The 19,718-nt window shown below is 42.4% G+C and overlaps 1 protein-coding gene across 4 annotated transcripts in view; it reads right to left on the reverse strand.

Moving 5' to 3' along the window:
* ncor1 (nuclear receptor corepressor 1) overlaps nt 1–19,718 on the reverse strand; it is a 54,472-nt gene that overhangs the window by 7,643 nt on the left and 27,111 nt on the right. For 2 of the 4 annotated variants that reach the window (XM_034890075.1, XM_034890074.1), the window contains exons 16-34: nt 18,967–19,262; nt 16,592–16,657; nt 13,199–13,335; nt 13,004–13,115; nt 11,210–11,642; nt 10,981–11,104; nt 10,357–10,528; nt 9,558–9,716; nt 7,687–7,853; nt 5,572–5,686; nt 5,232–5,317; nt 4,940–5,108; nt 3,677–3,802; nt 2,466–2,549; nt 2,118–2,365; nt 1,551–1,857; nt 1,133–1,360; nt 709–906; nt 120–269 (exon numbers count right to left, since the gene is read on the reverse strand). In XM_034890075.1, coding sequence (XP_034745966.1) covers nt 120–269; nt 709–906; nt 1,133–1,360; nt 1,551–1,857; nt 2,118–2,365; nt 2,466–2,549; nt 3,677–3,802; nt 4,940–5,108; nt 5,232–5,317; nt 5,572–5,686; nt 7,687–7,853; nt 9,558–9,716; nt 10,357–10,528; nt 10,981–11,104; nt 11,210–11,642; nt 13,004–13,115; nt 13,199–13,335; nt 16,592–16,657; nt 18,967–19,262 — 3,377 coding nt within the window. The remainder of the gene's footprint in view (nt 1–119; nt 270–708; nt 907–1,132; nt 1,361–1,550; nt 1,858–2,117; nt 2,366–2,465; nt 2,550–3,676; nt 3,803–4,939; nt 5,109–5,231; nt 5,318–5,571; nt 5,687–7,686; nt 7,854–9,557; nt 9,717–10,356; nt 10,529–10,980; nt 11,105–11,209; nt 11,643–13,003; nt 13,116–13,198; nt 13,336–16,591; nt 16,658–18,966; nt 19,263–19,718) is intronic. The other 2 variants (XM_034890078.1, XM_034890076.1) reach the window with 2 other exon arrangements.

Consider the following 19,718-nt stretch of genomic DNA (forward strand, 5'->3'; position numbering starts at 1 on the left):
GAACTGACCCCCCAGGCCAGCGCAGGGATGCACGCTTTCAGAGGTGTGAGGGAAAACGAAGATCGTTGCAGGGAAGATAGGGGAACACGTGTAGGGATGGGAAAGGGAGGGGTCCTCACCTGGCGATATGGAGGTTGGGTTGAAAGCCCTAAGAGGGAAAGGGGGCTGAGATCCAGGGAGGTAGGCGATGCGTTCCAAAGTGGGAGTACCTGTTCCCCCAGGGTGAGGCAACAGGATAGTTGGAGGCATCTGGGCTAGATCAATAATCCCTTTTACAGACAGAAGCAAAGGGCCAACGGTGAACAACAAGAACTGATCCATCAATTTCGGAATGTATGAACACCGTATACATTTAGCTGTAACCCATCACCTTCATATGGCAGTGCTCACAAATACAGATTGACCAGTAAGCAACAGGGCTGCAAAGGGAGTGGAATAGTGGTAAACTTGTAAGAGGCAACCACTCAGCAAATGGAGATTTAGATAAACGTACCCAATTGATAAATTGAGTAGTAGCCAAATTAGTTGCAGCCCCAATTTTAAGAGCAAATCTGCTAAATTTGACCAGGGCATTTGCTTCTGGGTGTCTGGAAAAGGTAGCCACTACTTCACAAGCGCATAGTCTGCATACTACAGCCCCTCCTGCCCAAGGCCTCTCCCCTGCCTGCTGTGGCAGGTGACAGAGGGTCAGCTGGTGAAGGTCCATACCTCGAGCTCCGGCTGCGTAAGGCATAGCGACGGGCTGTTCCCGTGGTGACAGCCCTCTGGCCATGTCAGGTCGAATGACTTGCATCTGCTGAGAAGTGATATAATCGTTGAGGATTGTCTGCCGCGTGTTCTCCATGGTGTACAGCTGGTAGGTGTTGTGGTAGCCTGTTGGAGATGGCTGCCTGGGGAACATGAATGCTGTAGCTGACAACAGGAGAAAAAAAAATAAAAAAAACATATGAACAGACAGCTCACAGATATTGATCGCATTTACTGACGTCAATAGCTGAAAAAGATCCTGGCCATGTAGTGCCTATGAATTTGAGGGCCTGAGTTGCTTTTGTCAATTTACTCAGAATTAAGGCTAGTATTGTTCTGTTTGTAGTTATGTTGGAAACAGTAGAAAGGATTTAAAAAACTGTACCAGGATCCAGCACTCTGTGAAAGGCCATGCTGGGGTCGAGATGTGGAGGCAGGTGGGCTCTGTAAACTTCCCCAGGACCAACAGGCCGGTGGTGGGGGTCAAATGGACTGTGAGAGCCTACAGGGTCACCACCTGACACTGGGGATTTGGCTGGGACACTGTCCCTCTGTGTCGGGGTCATGGCACTCTTTCTTTCATGTGCAGCAGATTTCGCAGAGCTCCCAACACCTGTAGTGTAGGAGACAGAACTTAATTTAATATCATCTTGACTTAACTTAATATCATCATGTCAGTATATCTGTCACAGAAAATAAAATCAGTCACATGCCCTCAACACTGGGTGCACATTAGATATTACTTTGAATATGCTTATTCTGAAGTTTCATAGTTTGTGAATAAAAAAAGTTACGGAATATACCCTCTGGTGTACGTCCCAACATGGGTGATCCTCTGGAGACGGGATTGGTGCTGTAGTTAACAGGGGTCCTGCGAGCGTTGGCGTCCTCATACATGCTTGGGCTAAGCTGGGATTTGCCGGCCTCCTGGTGTGTGGAGCGCAGGACGGAGGCAGTAGAGTTGACCACAGTGTGGCGTACTGCCTTGTTCTCCTCGTATTTGGCTCGTTCCATGGCCTCAAGCTGAGGCATGCTGTGGGGATGCTTAGACGGACTGGTGATGAGGGACTTGACGTTGTGCTTGATAGTAGACTGGTTGAGAGGGTGCATCTAGTAAATGAAAGCAACCACAACAAATCAGTCACCAATTCATCACTAATATAATTGGTCCACTATGTATAATTGTTGATTCAGCATTATCAATATGAAAAAAAGGTATGCGGTTAAATAAACCCCCACCTAAATGTGAAGTTAAACTTAGTTTAGTGTAAACTTAGATGGCAATTTGGTCACTGAACAGATCTTAAGGATGGCAGTACTAAATGCTGTTCACAAGATAATTCTGCCCTTCAAAAGTCAAAGTGTCTTACCTGAGACATGCCCTCAATTACCCTCCTGTCTGACAGTTCAGGGGTCTTGCAGATGTCCTGGCCAGACTGTTCTTGCCTGGGGATTTCATGAATGGAGCGTCCCATCTCTTTGATAGTATTGACTCCCTCGTAGGGTTTGCCCTTGCCAATACCCCCTTCAAAGGAGCGGATTGGTGGGCTCTCTATCTTTATTTGTTTTCCATATTTCATGGCATCTTCATAAGTCTCTGCTGCAGTTCTAGGTGTTCCTGGGAAGAATTAAAAACGTATTTAAGCCTTTTCCCATTATCAGGTGCTACTAGTAACAGAGTGATTCATGGGAATGTGTCAAGCTTTACAATTAGCTACCTTGCATAATGGATCCTGTGATCAATGGTCTTTCCTTAGAATCTCCATGTAGACCTTCTCTGGGCAAGGCTCTGCTAATCAACCCTGAGAAACAAACAAGCACAATCACTCTCCTGATAGAGAAAAAGACAAACCAGGACACATTAATCCAGTTTCCACTTAGTTTGAAAGTCCGTCCAAATTCATCCAATCACAAGTGGACAGCCTTAGGTACGTTCTACTGGCAGTAGAAAGTGTCTCCACAAACATCTTGAGTGACCACTTGTGATTGGATTGCTCTATATGCAAATAAACACCAATATGATTTCCATAAATATACAGGCTAGTTGTGTGTAAATGTCCATTGTAACTACATTAGAAATGTCATAAAAAAGCGCAGGCTACAGTCTGTCTGTGGGTTCTCTGAGGCGGCATTATTTGTGTAACATTGACATTTGAAGAACCTAAAAATAAGATGTCTACCGTCAGTTGCCAGGACCTGTGCTACAGAGAAAGAGGGTTTGATTGTCTCTGGGTTCATCTTGTTGTTCTGTGGTAGCTTCCAATTGTTATCTGTTGTTTTAAGTTGAGTTTCTATATATGCTTCTATTTGTTTTTGTTTTTTGTTCCATGGTTAAGTTACTGTTGATGAAGACCCAACATTTTGCTGCTTCATTACCTTTAAAATAAACAAGGGACTTTTATTGTTGAAACCATCCAACATTTTACAGCTGCTCCTTTGGATACTCAGATTTGTCAGCTTACAAAAAGCAACAGCAGAAGTTGCAATTCAAAAACAGAAAAGTCTGTAGTAATATAGCTTACAAATTTGTAAATTTGGGTATTTTTTATTAAACTAGAAAACAGGTTATTGTTCTCCAGGGACCTGTTCTGCTAACACGGCGGACAAAAACAAAAACATTGACATATCACCGACAGTATAAAAGATTCAAAACAGACAATTCACTCTGTTGTTTCTCCTAGGGCTATAGGATACGAGGTAAATATCTAATTTTGGTTATTTTGATTGATGTTGCAATAGCGATATGATCCATTATATTGGAGGGAATGATAATTTTTTCTATCACTCATTTTCAGTGAAAAATATTAAAATTTAAAACAAATTATAATATAGCGTGATTTTTGCAATTTAGATATTGCACTAGTCCATAGATTTGAATTCAAGGTAAAAACAGGGTGATAGTGCATGCTCATTAACACGCAAGCAATACCCTCGAATGGAGCTCCTTCCCTGCCAGGATGTCCCCTGCTCATGGGTCCCTCCATCATGTCGTACGTGCGTTTCAGCTCAAGGCCTGATCTGGGGCTGCGGGTGTTTTCCCTGGGGTTCTTGATGGCTTTGGAGACAAAAAATACATCATCAAGAAGGTGCATTTGTTTAGTAAAGGAATAATCAACAAATATTTGGTGTATCATAGGGCTGTAACAATTTGTAAATTTGTCCAAAACTATTTCCGTATAGGGTTTTAGGATTGTTATGTGACCCAAACATGTCAAATGGTGTATATATGTTGACTACTTGCACATGTGGAACAGAAATTCTGAAGTCTACCCAGAAAGTTTGTGTTTGGATTTTTTAACCGTTTAACTGATTTTGTGTAAAGCACTTTGAATTGTCCTGTTGCTGAAATGTGCTATACAAATAAAGCTGCCTTGCCTATATATTGCTGTGGATATTTAACCACATTTACTCATAGAGAATACCAAATTAAACCATAAGGTCAGTGCTTGAACCCTTCTACAGTGTGCCTTCACATGTGCATTTTATTCAGTTCATTGTGCCTGCGCTGCATTAACAAGCACAAGCTGCAGCCCAGTGCACAAATTATCAACAGGTCAGCGCCTTATCCCGGAGCATTACTGACATTAGTGTTATTTATTGTTTCTCATTGACAATATGGCAATATTTAAGTGCCTTATCTGTTACATTAATTGTAGTCTATATGAACAACGTCGGATTGTTCTGGTGCTGCCTGATGTCCCTCATTTTTGGCCAGATGTCCATCACCTTCTGCTTTCTTTGTGTTGGCATTCTAAACTAACAAATCAAATTATAGTTATCCTTTTCTTGGAGTAAAATTCTCTTCACACGCTTGACAGCCATTCTAATTCCAGAGCTTGCCTCTCTACGTGCACATGTTCTACCAAAACAAGTTCCTTTCCAAGTCTACTTTGCAGAGGCACCGTTGCTGTGTCCCAAGTTGATTGTGCTTGGTTTAAAGAAAAGCCAATAAACCAGCCAGACCTTGCTCCGCGGCGCTGTGGAGGTAGGTTTGGCAATATGAGCCTACATTAATTATGGCCAATGAGCCACTGTTGAACGTTCATACTTTTCAAAATAAATATTAAAAAAGTATTTTTTTCCCATTGTACTGAAAACATACCGAACTATGACCCCAAAACCGAGATAGATACAGAACCGTGAATTTTGTGTACCATTACAGCCCTAGTGTATCAACAATCAAAGCACTTACCATCATAGGATAGGATGTGACCACTCTTGCCTTCATAGATGACATGACCCTTAGACAGCTGTTCACCCCTTGCCTTGTCTTGACTGCTCAGGTCCTCTGTGGCTAACTTTGTAATTGTGCCCTTCAGGAGGTCAGCAGCAATGCTGGACTGGGGCAGAGCTGGTGTGCCCTGTTTTGTAGAAAAGAGCAAAGATATAATGCAACATAAAAAGCGAAAACACATTAAATATATATGCCCAATGAAAAAACATGCTTCCATCATGTAATAATTACTCTTGATCCATTTCATTACCTGAGTGATGGATCCTCTCATAGTCAGACCTTCACCCATCTTTGCTTGGTTGCCTCTGCCATCCTGTATGGATGGAACTGCAGCTCCTGGATAGTTACACAGAGGAAAAAAAGAAGAGTTATGTCATGCGTGGTTAGTGTAATCTAGTTGAAGTGAAGCTAAAGTTTGACTTTGGCAGTAATACCAGTTTGAGAGTCTAGATTTAAGTTTTAGTATATTTCCACATGTCTTTAATTGTCCAAAAATTAACATATAACATTAAATGCAACTTGGTTGGGTTGTGACTGTCTAAAGCTGCATACAAGCCTTCTCTTAGTAATGTGACAGTCTGTCGTCCTACCAGGCTTGTTAGGATCCTGCTGCCGAGGCAGACCCAGAGAGATGGAGCCCACATTGCTCTTAGTCCCCTCTGGCCCATAGACAGCATGGGATGGCAGATATGTTCCAGGAGTTCCCTGGAAAAGCAGGAACAAAGGACACATTTTAAAGTCAGATCAGTGTCCATGAAAACAAGTAAGTGGTGTCAAGTGATGATGAGTCTTTTATTCATTACAGTTGATAACGGCTAATAAACATTCTCTGACTAGTACAAATTTTAAGCCTAGCAACTCAGGATACATCTGTGCTAACTGTTACAATAAGACCACAATGTAAGCATTACGACACACACGACACAGGATGCCCTTTCCATTTCTGTAAGGCTGAGCTACTAAAAAAAACTATATTGCATGTATTGAGAGTCAACAAGCTATACACTGAAAACAACATTTACTGGTGGTGTTGTTGTTGTTGCTGCTGGTGCTGCTGCAACAAATGCAATTTTGTTTTGTTGTTGCCTGCCAATTGGAAGGTTGGAGGTTCAATCCCTGGCCGAAATGTCCTTGTGCAAGACACTGAACCCCGAGTTGACCCTGATACTGCACCATGGGAGTGTAAGTGTGTGTGAGTGTTTATCTGATGAGCAAGTAGCACCTTGTATGTCAGCCTCGGCCACAGTGTATGAATGTGTGTGAATGGTGAATGGTTCCTGTATGATGTAAAAGCGCTTTGAGTACTCGTTAATACTAGAAAAGCGCTATATAAATACAGCAAATTTACATTGAAATGGAATATTTCTTCTTGGCAATTTTAAAATGGATGAGAACTTGATTACAGTTCAAATTCAATTCAAAGTTTCTTTAAAAAAAAAAAAAAAGTCTAGAAAGAATACTTAACGGCAGAATTAGTAGGGTTTTCCTTAAAAAAAAAAAAAGATCCTTCTCAACCATAATTTAAGACCCAATATAAGTGTGTGGCACTGCCTGTATCGGGATGTTTTGGGGCAATCAGCCTTTGGATGATGGGTGTGTAGCCCCCAGCTACAGCAGGGTGTGAGGGTTGGACTTTATAAAAACTTGACGACAAGGTGCCAGATCTTAAGCACACATGCAAGAGGAAGCTTTGAAAATGACAGACACAGTGTTGAAAAAAACCTGCAAGTATAGCAAGGCAAGATGCCAAATATCAAAGCTTGCTCTAAAACTAGAGTGACTCGTGGGTGGGCTTTCAGCCCGCTGGTGAGCACTGAAGGAGAGGACGAGGATGAAGAGCAAAATGGAGTGGGGCGCGTGCTTCTGGTGTCCTTGAGTCGTGGGAAACATTGAGTCCTACTTGTTCTGCCTGTTGAGTTCATTTCTGTGCCCCTGTTCTACAGTCAGTGTGTAATACAAATGGTGTGTCTTTTTAATTAATGCTCCCTAATAAGCTATCCGACACTGATGGTCCCAAACAATAAATAAAAAAAAATACAATTTTTTTTTTTTTAAATACTGTAGTGTAGCTTCCTGGGTCAACAGTCAACCGAAATGCTTGTGATATATGTACCCAACGTTTGTGCAAACATCAAGCTGACTCAGTCATCCCAACAAAATGTTACTATTAGGGTTCAGGTGTGAGTTCTGGGTGTAACTCTGCTCCACTGTTTTAATTCAGTACTAAGACCAACCCTTACAATGTTACTACAATTCATTGGGTCATTTATTTGGGAGAGAATAATTTACAAAACATTGGCTCTTTTATAAGGATGGAATAACTAGATACATACTAACACTTATATTTATTATATTGTGTAACACTTGGTAACTTGTAAAGAAATTGTAGGTAGTTGATTTGTGTCATAGTGTCTGTTGTGGAAAACATCTCATAATAAAACAGATGTATTTAGATTAGTGAACAATGTGAAACCATTGGCAGGAATGTGTAATGTGTCCCACTTGCACGCTTCCTTGTGCGCATGCACAAAAAGAACTAAACGGTGAACAACTCATAGATAAACAGCTCCATAGCGCTACTTGAGGTCAAAAACTCCAGAAGGGAACATTTACGGTTTGTCTTCTATAGGTATGAATGGCGAACATGGAAAACTAAGAACAGGGTTTCTACACTGGGTCCAATACCAATCCCATGGGTGTCTTACCTGGGAAATGGAGCCTCCTTGGATGAAGGAGGGCTTGTCCGTGGGCTTGGTGGTTGGAATGAGTGGAGGAGGAGAGGGAATGTTGGGAGGTCGACTGGGTCTGCTGAATGTGACGCGAACTCCATCTGCCATGCTCTGGACAAGCTGGTTGGGGGCAGGATGGAGGACTGGTGGGAATATGAAAAAAATATTCAGAGATGACCGTTTACTGGCCAACATTTGAGCATCAGAAACATACATTTGGGCATCAGAAACACCTTAACAGTAAAGTATCGATAACTTTTTTCATGCAAAAATCACCTCACACAGTAACCTAGATCAATCCCTCTACATTTCCGCCTGCCAGACACCACAACTTTATCCCACCCAACAAAAGGGTTCCATTAAGCTCCATTTTCCATCAAAGACACCCATGATAAATATTCACATTAATTCTGTCAGACTCCAGTGAATGGTAAAGTAAGCTCTGAAGACCTCAGTTAATAGACAGTCCTTAAATTGAGGTAACATTGGCCCATGCCTGCTGTCTGCTTTACCATCTCCTGGGAAAGCAGAGTAGACTAAATGGATCATGACACACAAAACCGGGAGTAACCTTCATGCAGGGAGCCCGCCTCATGTTCTGCACTCTACAAAATCAAATATGGAAATGGTGTGAGAGCTCCATGGACGTCACCATGGCTCATAGAGGGCCAGACAAGAAAACAAGCAGCTACATGACAAATTTCCAAATCCTTGTTGAAGGAGGCTGTGTGCTAACATTAACATTTTTGCTGCAGTTCAACATCGGGGAAAACTGAATTTGGGCATGAGAAATTTTTTTCCCCCGATTGACAAATAAGAAAGCCATTGTAGTCAAACTACCATATTCCAAATGTATTCATCAACCTCAGCTGTAGACATTTTCACAGGAAATGTTTTCCATGCAACCTAATTTGGTAGCCTGCATACAACTGGTGATGATGGCAACTATTGATAGGCAGTGACACCACACACCAGCTCAGCTTCTTTTTGAGACGAGAATGTAGGACAAGGGCCCAGATAAGGGGTAAAAGAAGTGTGCTAATGTTTTCTTTGTGCACTGGTGGTGGACAGACAGAAATTATCTGACTCATGCATAGACATTTTCGCTTCAGTTATAAAATCACCAACCTACTCTCTAGTATGTGATTATAACCGAGAGAGCTGGCTCATGCTTGTTTAACTGCTACTGTACTGGTACACAGTACATTTCTGTGCCGGGATACAGACTCTGCGTGGCCTCAAACCAACATATCCATTATGCTACCTATAGACAGAATTACATGACGTTGCGTTAACAAAAAAAATGCTTCCGTCTAGATAAATGGCAGTTGATTTGAATTGCAGATATGTGACATTGGCAAATTTGTTTATTTCTGTTGTAATTTTAAACATTAAAAAATATAGTTATAGTATAGTTAAACACAGTGGTCTGACCTATCTGACGTTTCTGCTGCGCTTATAACCTATACTGTGTTGTTTTTCTCATGTCTTTAATAAACCAAAACTAACATTTCCCCGCCGGGCAATCCAACTAGTTTGGGTGGTATCCTTTTCTTTAGTCTGTGGTCCAACAGTTAATCAGGTCTCCAACCTAATTTTAGTGAATCTCATAAGATCCGTAAGAGTAAAAAAATATGGATATCAATACATGTCAAACTGAAATATAAGAGTGGCTCAAACAAAGTAAACTGCATTCCAACCCAAACTTCATTCTTTTGCCAACAAAGTCAGATAAGTGCCTCTCTTGTTCAGACTCAATGGGAGTCAGCAAAAGCTAGTTTGTATTAGCAAGATAAGGGAGGAGTCAAAAAGGGAGGTAAGAAGAAGGTGAACATGTGTGCTTTTACCTGGTGGCACACTGTAGCGGGAGGCATTGGGGTCAGGTTGGGGTGAGGCCTTGCTCAGCTCCCTAGGGGAGAGTCTGTAGGGAGAGCCTGGCCGGCCAGAATGGACCTCCTGGTCCAGAGCCAGCTTCATGTCATAAGGCATGTAGGGTAGGGGCTTACCTGCAGTACACAGGTATAAGGACAAAGGAAAGATAACCACTATTAAAACAAGAACTTGATGCTGGTAAGCATTGAGGTGACCTAGAATGAACGGCCCTCTACAACTAACACCGCCACCTGGACACACATCCACGGAAACCTATGTAATAAATATCTTGGTGTCAAAGCTCAGCAGCTTACAGAGGGCTACTCTACTCTTCACAGCACTCTCACTAAAAGCTTTGCAAAAACCAAGGCGTAATGTAGTCTACAAAGTGACTTTACCACTCTCCCTTCCGAAGCTAAAAGGCTGAACTATGTCTGACTGCCCAGAGGCAGCAAGTGTCCTACACTGACACGCTTGAGTCATACAATTTCAAAGAAACACCGACGCCGCCTTTTTCATTCAAAGGCATTCCAAGAGGGGCATCATTGCAGATTTTAGCCCAGAATTTGCATCAAATGTAAAACCGGGTCAGCTAACTTTTTGTCTTGATGCGGATCACCCTTTAACATTTGCTTTTTTGGAAACTGAACAAATATGAATATGGCCTATAAATGCTTTAGCTATTAATAGTCCTCTGTTAGCAGCAACAGCAGGGGACAAGGCTGAGGAGCAATGAAAAGGAAGGAGAAATGAGGACAGATGTTGTTCTCTTACCATCTCTGTCTATTACGGTGGGGCTGCGGGTGTTGAAGGGCGCTCTGCGCTCCAGGTCTCCCTGATCTTGCCTCTGCTTCTCCTCTTGGTGTGCGGACTCGTGCACTGCTTTGATCTGGTGTTGCAACATGGCAAAGCCACTGATGGGCACACCACCAAAGGGACCATGCACCTAGATAGGTGAATGAGGGAAAAGGTCCAGATGAGTTAAAATTCCAGATATGAACAAAAATGAGACCAATTTGTCTGAGCACTAAAGCATTGTACAGAGAGCACTGATCCAACTTAAGAAATGCATTCCCTGCATTTCTTGAAACTTTTGCTTTCAAACGATGTAAGACACATTTGATGAACTTAAAATTAACATTCTTTAAATCTTACAATTAAATCAAGACTTTGGTAGATATATGATCTAGATTTACAAATCACATTGTTAGCACAGGACGCAATGAAACTATTGAGTAAATACAACACAAAAATTAAAAGGGTGACAGTATAAACACCAACACTTTCTGACTGTGTCACATTGCTCGCAATGACTGATGTGGGAAATGTGGGCATGCTTTGAACCAGCTGCCTGCCTCTGTGACAGTCTAAAAGAATAAACTTGAAACCGTGACTAACCATAGGTGGGATGTTAGCTGCCCGGTGCTGCATCTGCTGGATGTTGAGTTGGGTTTGCTTGGGTGAGGACACCAGCACTGAGCCTGGAGGGTTGAGGAGCGTAGGCCTTTCCATGGAGAACATTCTGCAGAGGCACAAAGCAAAGTGTATATGTCACACACAAAACCATAAACATGTAGTGCTCTCGTAAACCACAATTATGTACACTGCACTCAACATGAAAACCCACCTCTGTCTTTCAGGCTCTGCGTCCACATCCTCGTCAGCACTGCAGGTGGCGCTGGAGTCATTATCTGAGTTGATCTCCCTATGCCTCTCACCATGATCTCCCTTTTCTCCTCTCTCCTTAAGCTCAGGCTCCATCTTGACCTGAACCTCTCCGGTCTTCATGTCCACATCTTGCGGTTCGGTTTTGGGATGCACTGAGCCTACATAGGAAGTCATCCTGGCTTTTTCCTCCTGAGATCCAGTCTCACTCTCTGGGCTTTTCTCTTCCTTGACACAAAGTTCTCCGTATAAGGGCTCCAGGGGCTTTCCATTACTGGCCTGACCTTTGTCCTGGTCAGAGGAATGAGCATCTCCTGCAGTGCGGTCTGTTCTCTTGGAGTCGGCAGACTGAGAGGGGGAGGGAGCACTCTCTGTATCTGAGCTGTTGTCACCGCCTGTGGAAGCGTAAGAGGATGAATTAGTCCATGTCAAGCAATGCATTAATTTAATTGAAACTTTATAAAAAGACTATTAAGCCCATTAGCATGCCTTTTAGAAATAAAATGAAAATAAATGTAGGCCTGTCACAACATAGATTTACCTACTATCTTAAAGGCCAACTGTGTAAACATACGGTTTGTCAAAATAAGACCGGAATAAACTGCTAATTTTAAGTGATAAAAAGATTAATTCATATCTGAAAAGCATACATCATCAAAATAGAAACTGTATTGTTGTTTTTTTTAAATCTGCCTGCCTCTGTTGGTTTGAATATTGTCTACCGCTGCAGTTGTTGCCATGGAAATGGCAGTCCAAGTGGTATGTCTAGGCAAAAACACTTTGCAGATGCTTTATATGTATCAACCCAAAATCACTGAAGTATTACTAAACATCCAAATGACAAACCAACCATGTTAAGGTAAGTACACTTTAATAGGGCTGTCCTATTGCCTCTTCTGGCTTTTGTGTCTGAAGTATATAATGTGAGATCCACATGCAGCAGCTCCCCAAGACCTCTAAAGCACACATTGGGTTTCCATGGGATGAAAACAAAGTCATAAAACATGACAGAAAACCTTGTGACTTCCCGTTGCCACAATTGCAATCCTGTGAACTTGAGGCTTTGTAAATTACATAAAAGTCTGCTGAGCAACCAAAAGGACTTATTGAATCACTTTGGTGTTAAGAAAACAAAATGCTCATTTTACAAACCAGCACTATTCAGTATTGATTAGGCAACATTCAGAATAATATAGACGTCACACGCCATCTTTATCAAAGATATGGACCTCTGGAGAGCAAGGAGACGGATAGACAGACAGGCTTGCTGGATCAAAGAAGTAGACTGGCCCCTTCTGTTCAAAGAGCAGGCTTTGTCGAGTCTTCAAAGCCAAGAATTGTTATGCAACAGGCGCCCATCTACTCAGAATTAGTTCATATCTTTTATCTCCACCTCCAATCCCCCTGCTTTTTTCATTTGATCCTTTTTTGCTCTCATTAAAAACACAGACAGTACAGACCAAGCACATTGCCATAAAATTAAATGAAATCCTTGCATGACAATTCAGAGCACATTTCGGACCAGGATTCCCATTGTTTTTGCTGTACTTCCTTTCTCTCCATACCCTCTTTAGTTAACACTTGACTACATGGATATGAAGCTACACAACTCGAACACAAGGGCTCAGATTTGATAGAGAAACTTTTCAGCCTGCTGCAGATCCTTCACCCAGGTTGCCCTAGGACTCAGACAAACAGGAAAAAGTCCAACACAAACAGGTTTGAGCATATGCTTCCTATGATCAATCTCACTGACCTTCACTGTCCTCTGCATTGTCATCTTCATCGTCATCATCATCATCATCATCAGGTGACACTGTGGCAAGACCGTCACCTTGAGACCTATCAGCACGAGCCCGCCGTGTGTCCTGGGAAACAGAAAATTTTGCAATTTTCATTCATTACAGATCAATGACTAACAAGAACAGAAATCAGACAGCAAATAGCTTACCTGCTTATGCTGCTGGAGCAGGTTGTCCAAGTTGTGACGTCTCTTGTAATTGAAATAGAAATTCTTGCACTGTGCCTCACTTTTGGTGCCCACCATTTTGGCAATGGCGGTCCAGTTTCGCCCGTGCTCAACTAGCCCTGGTGCAGGACAAAGAGACAATTTAGCAATAAAAATGTGCAGCCTTTAAACGCTTGAAAGAATACAAATTGTCAAGATTAGATGATTATATAATATTTGACTAAATACAATAATTGTATGCACTGTTATGGTATATGTTACTGTTACTGGTATATGTTACTGGTATAGCTAGGCCCCCAAAGCAAGATTTGATATACTACAAATTTCCAATGATGCTGTATCAGTGCCATTACTATAGTTCAAGAAGATGATACATTCTTAACATCTGTCTTTAGAGTGAAAAGCTGCTGCAGTGTTCATTATTATTAAAACTTTTGTTTTGCTGCAAAATGACACTTCACTCTGTAGCTGTGGTTTGCTGACGGTCTTTCCCATCCTGATTAACGCTGAGCTGTGCACACAGTCAGCTTTGAGAAAACATTGAGACTACTCAGCCAAGCTCAGTGACCTGGAAGACTGCCATTTACCTTTGACATTAAAACTTCTCTTCTCTAAATCCTGTAACCCCTTGTGACCCCCCCCTACTGAGATGAGGGATTCTGGCAGCTTAATAAATTACCACAGAGCTAAACACAAAGCCCCATTAATGCTCCAGCTAAATTAAGGAATGGGGGCATTAGGACTGTGACATTAGTGACTCATCTTATTTAAAATTACTTAAACTTCCAGTCAATTGAGAAATGTTGTACAGGAAGGTCTTGTCTGTATTTCGTAAGAAACACTCCAAAACATCCGAGGGAAAAAACAGATATTTCAGGAAATTCAGACAAAGATGCTTGCTGCAAGTACATTGTTTTGACAAAATAACTAAAACACCCACACTAAAATCCGTAAAATACAATCGTGCTACAAACAGCTACCTTAAAGATAACCACAGAAGTTAATGTACTCCTCTCTGACAACTGTGAGAGTGTTTTATGCATACTTTTATACCTGCTAGATGAAGTTGTCTTAGTGGTCAAAACCAGGGTAATAACAATGACCGGTCATCTTAAAACACCAGTATTCATACATAAGGTCTAATATATAGAGAGTTGCAATGATCATGAGAACAGTGAGGAATCAGCCCAGAACTACACGGGGGGGAGGGAATCTTGCCAATGATCTCAAGTCAGCTGGGACCAGTCACCAAGAAAACAATTGGTAACACACTACGCCGTGAAGGACGCCCGCAAGGTCCCCCCGCTCACAAAGCACATATACATGCCCGTCTGAAGTTTGCCAATGAACATCTGAATGATTTGGAGGACAATTGTGGAAAGTCTTGTGGTCAGAAGAGACCAAAATGGAGTCTTTGGCATTAACTTAACTTGCCGTGTTTGGAGGAGGAATGCTGCCTATGACCCTAAGAACACCATCCCCAACGTCAAACATGGAGGTGGAAACATTATGCTTTGGGAGTGTTATTCTGCTAAGGGGACAGGACAACTTTACCGCATCAAAGGTACGATGGACTGTCAAATCTTGGGGGAGAACCTCCTTCCCTCAGCCAGGGAATTAAAAATGGGTCGTGGATGGGTATTCCAGCATGACATTGAACCAAAACATACAGCCAAGGCAACAAAGGAGTGACTCAAGAAGAAGCACGTTAAGTTGTGGTCGGACAAAATCCTTCCTGAGATGTGTGCGAACGTCTGACCTCTGTGATTGCCATCAAGGGTTTTGCCACCAAGTACTAAGTCATGTTTTGCAGAGGGGTCAAATACATGTTTCCCTCATTAAAATGCAAATCAATTTATAACATTTTTGTCAAGCGTTTTCTTTTCTTTTTTTTGTTATTCTGTCTCTCACTGTTCAAATAAATCTACCATTACAATTATAGACTGATCATTTCTTTGTCAGTGGACAAATGTACAAAATCAGCAGGGGATCAAATACTTGTTCCCCACACTGTAAAAGAATGTGGCCACATGTGGCCTAAACCAATTTACATGTGGTCTGAATGATAGGACGTCAACGCGTCCTGGGTGCATTCCCACCTTGACTTAGAGCTGTCCACTTGGGTTTGGATCACAGAGGATGGATTTTATTCCCAAGTGGAAATGGGTTCTTAGAGGTGAACTGTGTTTAATGTTCTTGCATGACAAGCCATATGTGGCGGCATAGCATTAAAGCGATTTCTGAACGTGCTTTGGCATGTGACTAGAGGAGGTCGTCCAGGTCTCTTTTAGATCCTAAAAGATCTTTTAATCCACAGACATATCTGAATGCCAGAGGAGATCACAGCAGCAATGTATTTTTTGTTAAGAGGGAAGCAAATTTCTAAGAGGGTCTTAATTCAACTACATTAATCCCTTTATTTACTCCACCAGGCTATCGGTCCTGGCACTCAGGAAACTCTAGGTAAGAGCTTATACCAACAAAGCCGGAGAAAAGGAGGGACAGGGGGCACCCTTTTATGCCACATGACCTGACTAATAATTGCAGTGGTACAGTCTGAAACCAGGCACAGTATGCAACAAACATTTTAAAGACTAAAGTAACTTTAAATTCTTTAAATTGCTTCAGAAACAATGTTTCACATCTTGCTCTGCTACTCACCAATTTATTTTAAATAGCTTGTTCTAAAACTGTTGTGTAGGTAACGAAAACGTGGCTGAAGACAATTGAAGGAGGAGGCTTGATTTTGTTTTAAAGTTAATATGCCCAACAGCACTAAGTTCTAGACAGACAAGCTCTCTTTTTCCTCATTTTTCTTTGTGACTTCAGAACCTTGTGCTCACGTAGACACTTTATTTACCCAGCAGATGCCAGAAATACCTTATTCATCCTTTCTATTGGTTGCCACATTTGTAACATTGGCTTGAAATTTTTCTTGATTGTGGAATTTATGATTATACCAAATGTTCCCAGTCAGCTCAAATTATCAGGCAATTATGTGATAATTGTGACAGGCCTATCTGACAAGATCTCACAACGTTTTTGAATGTAAATAATCGATGATCTTTAAAGAAAGCACAAAACTGTCACGCTCTGTTGCTTTATGGACGGCCTTAATAGATCACTTCTGAGAAGCCAGCAGAGCAGTACAGATGAAAGAAAAGAAAAAAAGCCTGCAACCCTTCATGTGTCTCTAACAGCTTACAATAAAGCACCAGGACAAGTTTCTATTTGTGTAAATCCATGTGCACATTTATTCCTGCGTACGTGTAAGAAACGGGCAGGGCGAGGAAAGATCATAAAAAGCAGAAGAGCCACAGCAACACAGACAACGGACTGAGAGAAAAGCAAGAGAGAAATAAATTGAAACAGTACCTTTTTTGGCGACCTCCATCTCCTCCTCGGTCCAGCGAGAAGTTTCTCCGGTTTCACCAGCACCAGCTAAATCACAAAGGAAAAAGACCCAGCGCCATCAGCACTGACATAAAGAACCAAGGAAAGACAGGAGGAGGGAGGGAGACAGACAGAGAGAGAGTGACAGTCCTCCCTTCAGCCGTCTCCTTTTCATGGCCACTAATCTAATAATCTGTTTACATTCAGGGGCTGCCGAGACCTGCTACCTCACTTACACGCTCCCACTAGCACTCTTTTTCTCTCCCCCTCGCCACAGCCTAGAACAAGCCTTCCTCCTCTCTAGCCCACAAGGGGAGGGCCTTGGTCAGTCGATGCAGCGCGAGACAGTGGAGAAGTTGAGAGCCTGGCCTCCCTCTTTGGGATGTGGCCTTGGATGAAGACAAATAGACAGATAGAAGAGCCAGACCCAAACCCTCCCTCCGCTTCTACTGTGACACTGCGCAACACACACACACACACACACACACACACACACACACACACACACACACACACACACACACACACACACACACACACACACACACACACACACACACACACACACACACACACACACACACACACACACACACACACACACACACACACACACACACACACACACACACACACACACACACACACACACACACACACGACTCGGCTTGGCTACACAGTTCCACACCCCCCACAAAATACAAAGTGCAGCTAGTGTGGAGGGGGCTGAGTGAACTCTTGCCCACTTTTTTTTTTCCATGGCACCCATCAAGACTGTGTAAACATTTGGACTAATATAGCAGCAGACATACCCTTGACATTAACACGAGGCTTGCTTGCCCCCCCCCTGCCGCCGCCAACAGCCCACCTTAAAAGATGATGATGATGTTGATCAATGTTCACTGTTTAGACGGCTCCTACCAAGGGTCCCCCGGCCACCCAGTCTGTTACACTAAGTTAAACAAATGTCTACTGGAGTAGACTTCCCCAGGCAAAACCTACACGTTCTCCACGTGACAGCTTAGACCCTTCAAGGGTGGTCATTAATCTCGGGGCTATGAAAACAGACGTGTCTGCCTACAGAATAGCATCTCACCTAATGACATACACGCACCGCCCACAGCTTTAAACAAGCACAAACCCCCACTGTTGGCCACTGAATCAGCAGGTTCTTGAAATTGTCTGGCACCCTTTCATGTGGGCAAGACTGACAGATTGCTACCCTTTAGCACCTGGCTCACTTACTTCTAGGAAACACCATAGCTGCCGGGGTTACAACAGAGCAAACAGAAACACTAAATCAACAATGTAGTCACTGATGGGAGATTATAGTTGTCTTAGTCCTACATATACGGGCCAGAAAGGTCAGAGGGTTGAGAAGTGGAAGGACACAATGCAAACTGTTAGTTAATCACATTAGAAGGCAGGCCTTGTATAACTCAGACTGTTTAACAGACAGTAGAGGTAACAGGTGGTGGAAATGCAAAGCACACGTACAGAACAATGAATTAATGATATAGATGAATGCCAAAACAAGCTTATCACACGGGTACTTGGATACCTGAAAACCTGAGCTAGCATTGTCTCAGTGACAGACTTTAAAAGGGTGGAGGAGTTCAAGTGTGTGAGTACCATGACAACAGGTCTACCAGAGCACATTGCCACGGCGATGGACAGACTATATACAGCTTCCTGGGTGCGGTGTAGTGCAGAAAAGAAAAGTCTGACACCTGGCAATGACTGCCTGAAACCTACTGTCTACTTTTAGGCTATAAACAGCGTTTGAATCTATACATTTAAAGAGGGAGAAAGCCAGCAAAACTAAATTCTATACTAATGTCTTGTTGTTTAAGATGTTTGATGAGTGCTGTTAAATTCTCCCAGCTCATAACACAAAAAAACTAACAGAATGAACACTGTCTCTTATCCCAGGCCAGCCAGGGATACCAGTCAGGTCACCAGTTCAACCATGAGATGTAAAAAAAAAAAAAATCTTTCAGCCTACGTCTATTACATTATATAAGCCGATTGGGATGCCAGAAAATGGACACTGTGGTCACTTGGCAGTGACCTTTAATAATGATTGCATAAGTTGCTGCATGCTTTTTTGCCATGTTTCGTTAATTCAACAACTAATTAATAAATAATCATGTTAAAATCAAAAGGTCTACTAATTCTAAATAAGAAACGACACTGAATGTTTCCTATGTGGAATCTAGGCAATTACAAAAAGGTATTTAAAGTATAGACTGTGTAGAAATTGAGTGACTCCGCCAAAACAGGACATCAAAATAAATTTAAGAAGTAACATTTGTGACATTTCTATGTATTGGGGGAGCATCCCTCAGAGGCTTCACCTTTATTAGCATCCATGGAAACTACTGGAGTCTGGGGTTTTGTAGGCTCCTTCATGGACTTCTGCATTGGATCAGACTTCGGGAGCTGCGGAGGATCTGGCAAGGCAGGCTCAGGGGCAGGGGGAGGTGCCTCCTCAGCCGCCACAGATGCAGCCTCATTGGCCATGGAGCGTGTGGTGATCCTTCCCTTACGGCGGCCCTGGCTATTGGCAGTCTTCCTGCCACGCGGCGTGTTTTGTTCCTTTCCGTCCTCGTCCTCCCCACCGTCACACTTGTCTTTGTCCTTGCCAATGTCCCTGTGGTTTAAGAGAGGGAAAACACAGCTTTGGTACAGCAAATATATATTCCCTTTTGACTCAGCAATAACTGGCTCTTTTTGTTATCTCTTCCTTTCTTCCTTGACTGAATACAAAAAGAAAAGCATCTTAGAATGTCTCTACTCAGACTTGTTAACAAGTTAGCAAGTTGTCTTGTCCATTAGCCATGCACCAAAAAAGACACTGCTTTCCCCAGGGCCATGACCATGCATCACTCCAAGTGCCTGGGGTTGTGAAATTTTCACCTTTACTGCACTGTTTCTGATTTTCATTAATTATTTTTATGACAGACAATAATATAATTTGCATTCTGTTTATCACATGATTATAATGGGTAACTCAATAGGACTTATTGAATCTTACGATATGATAAAAGTCACCTCCTGCATCACTAAAGTTGAAATGTGAAGCAGGCTTTGTGAATTCTTCACTCGT

Source organism: Etheostoma cragini, chromosome 13, assembly GCF_013103735.1.
Source record: "Etheostoma cragini isolate CJK2018 chromosome 13, CSU_Ecrag_1.0, whole genome shotgun sequence".
NCBI lineage: Eukaryota > Metazoa > Chordata > Actinopteri > Perciformes > Percidae > Etheostoma > Etheostoma cragini.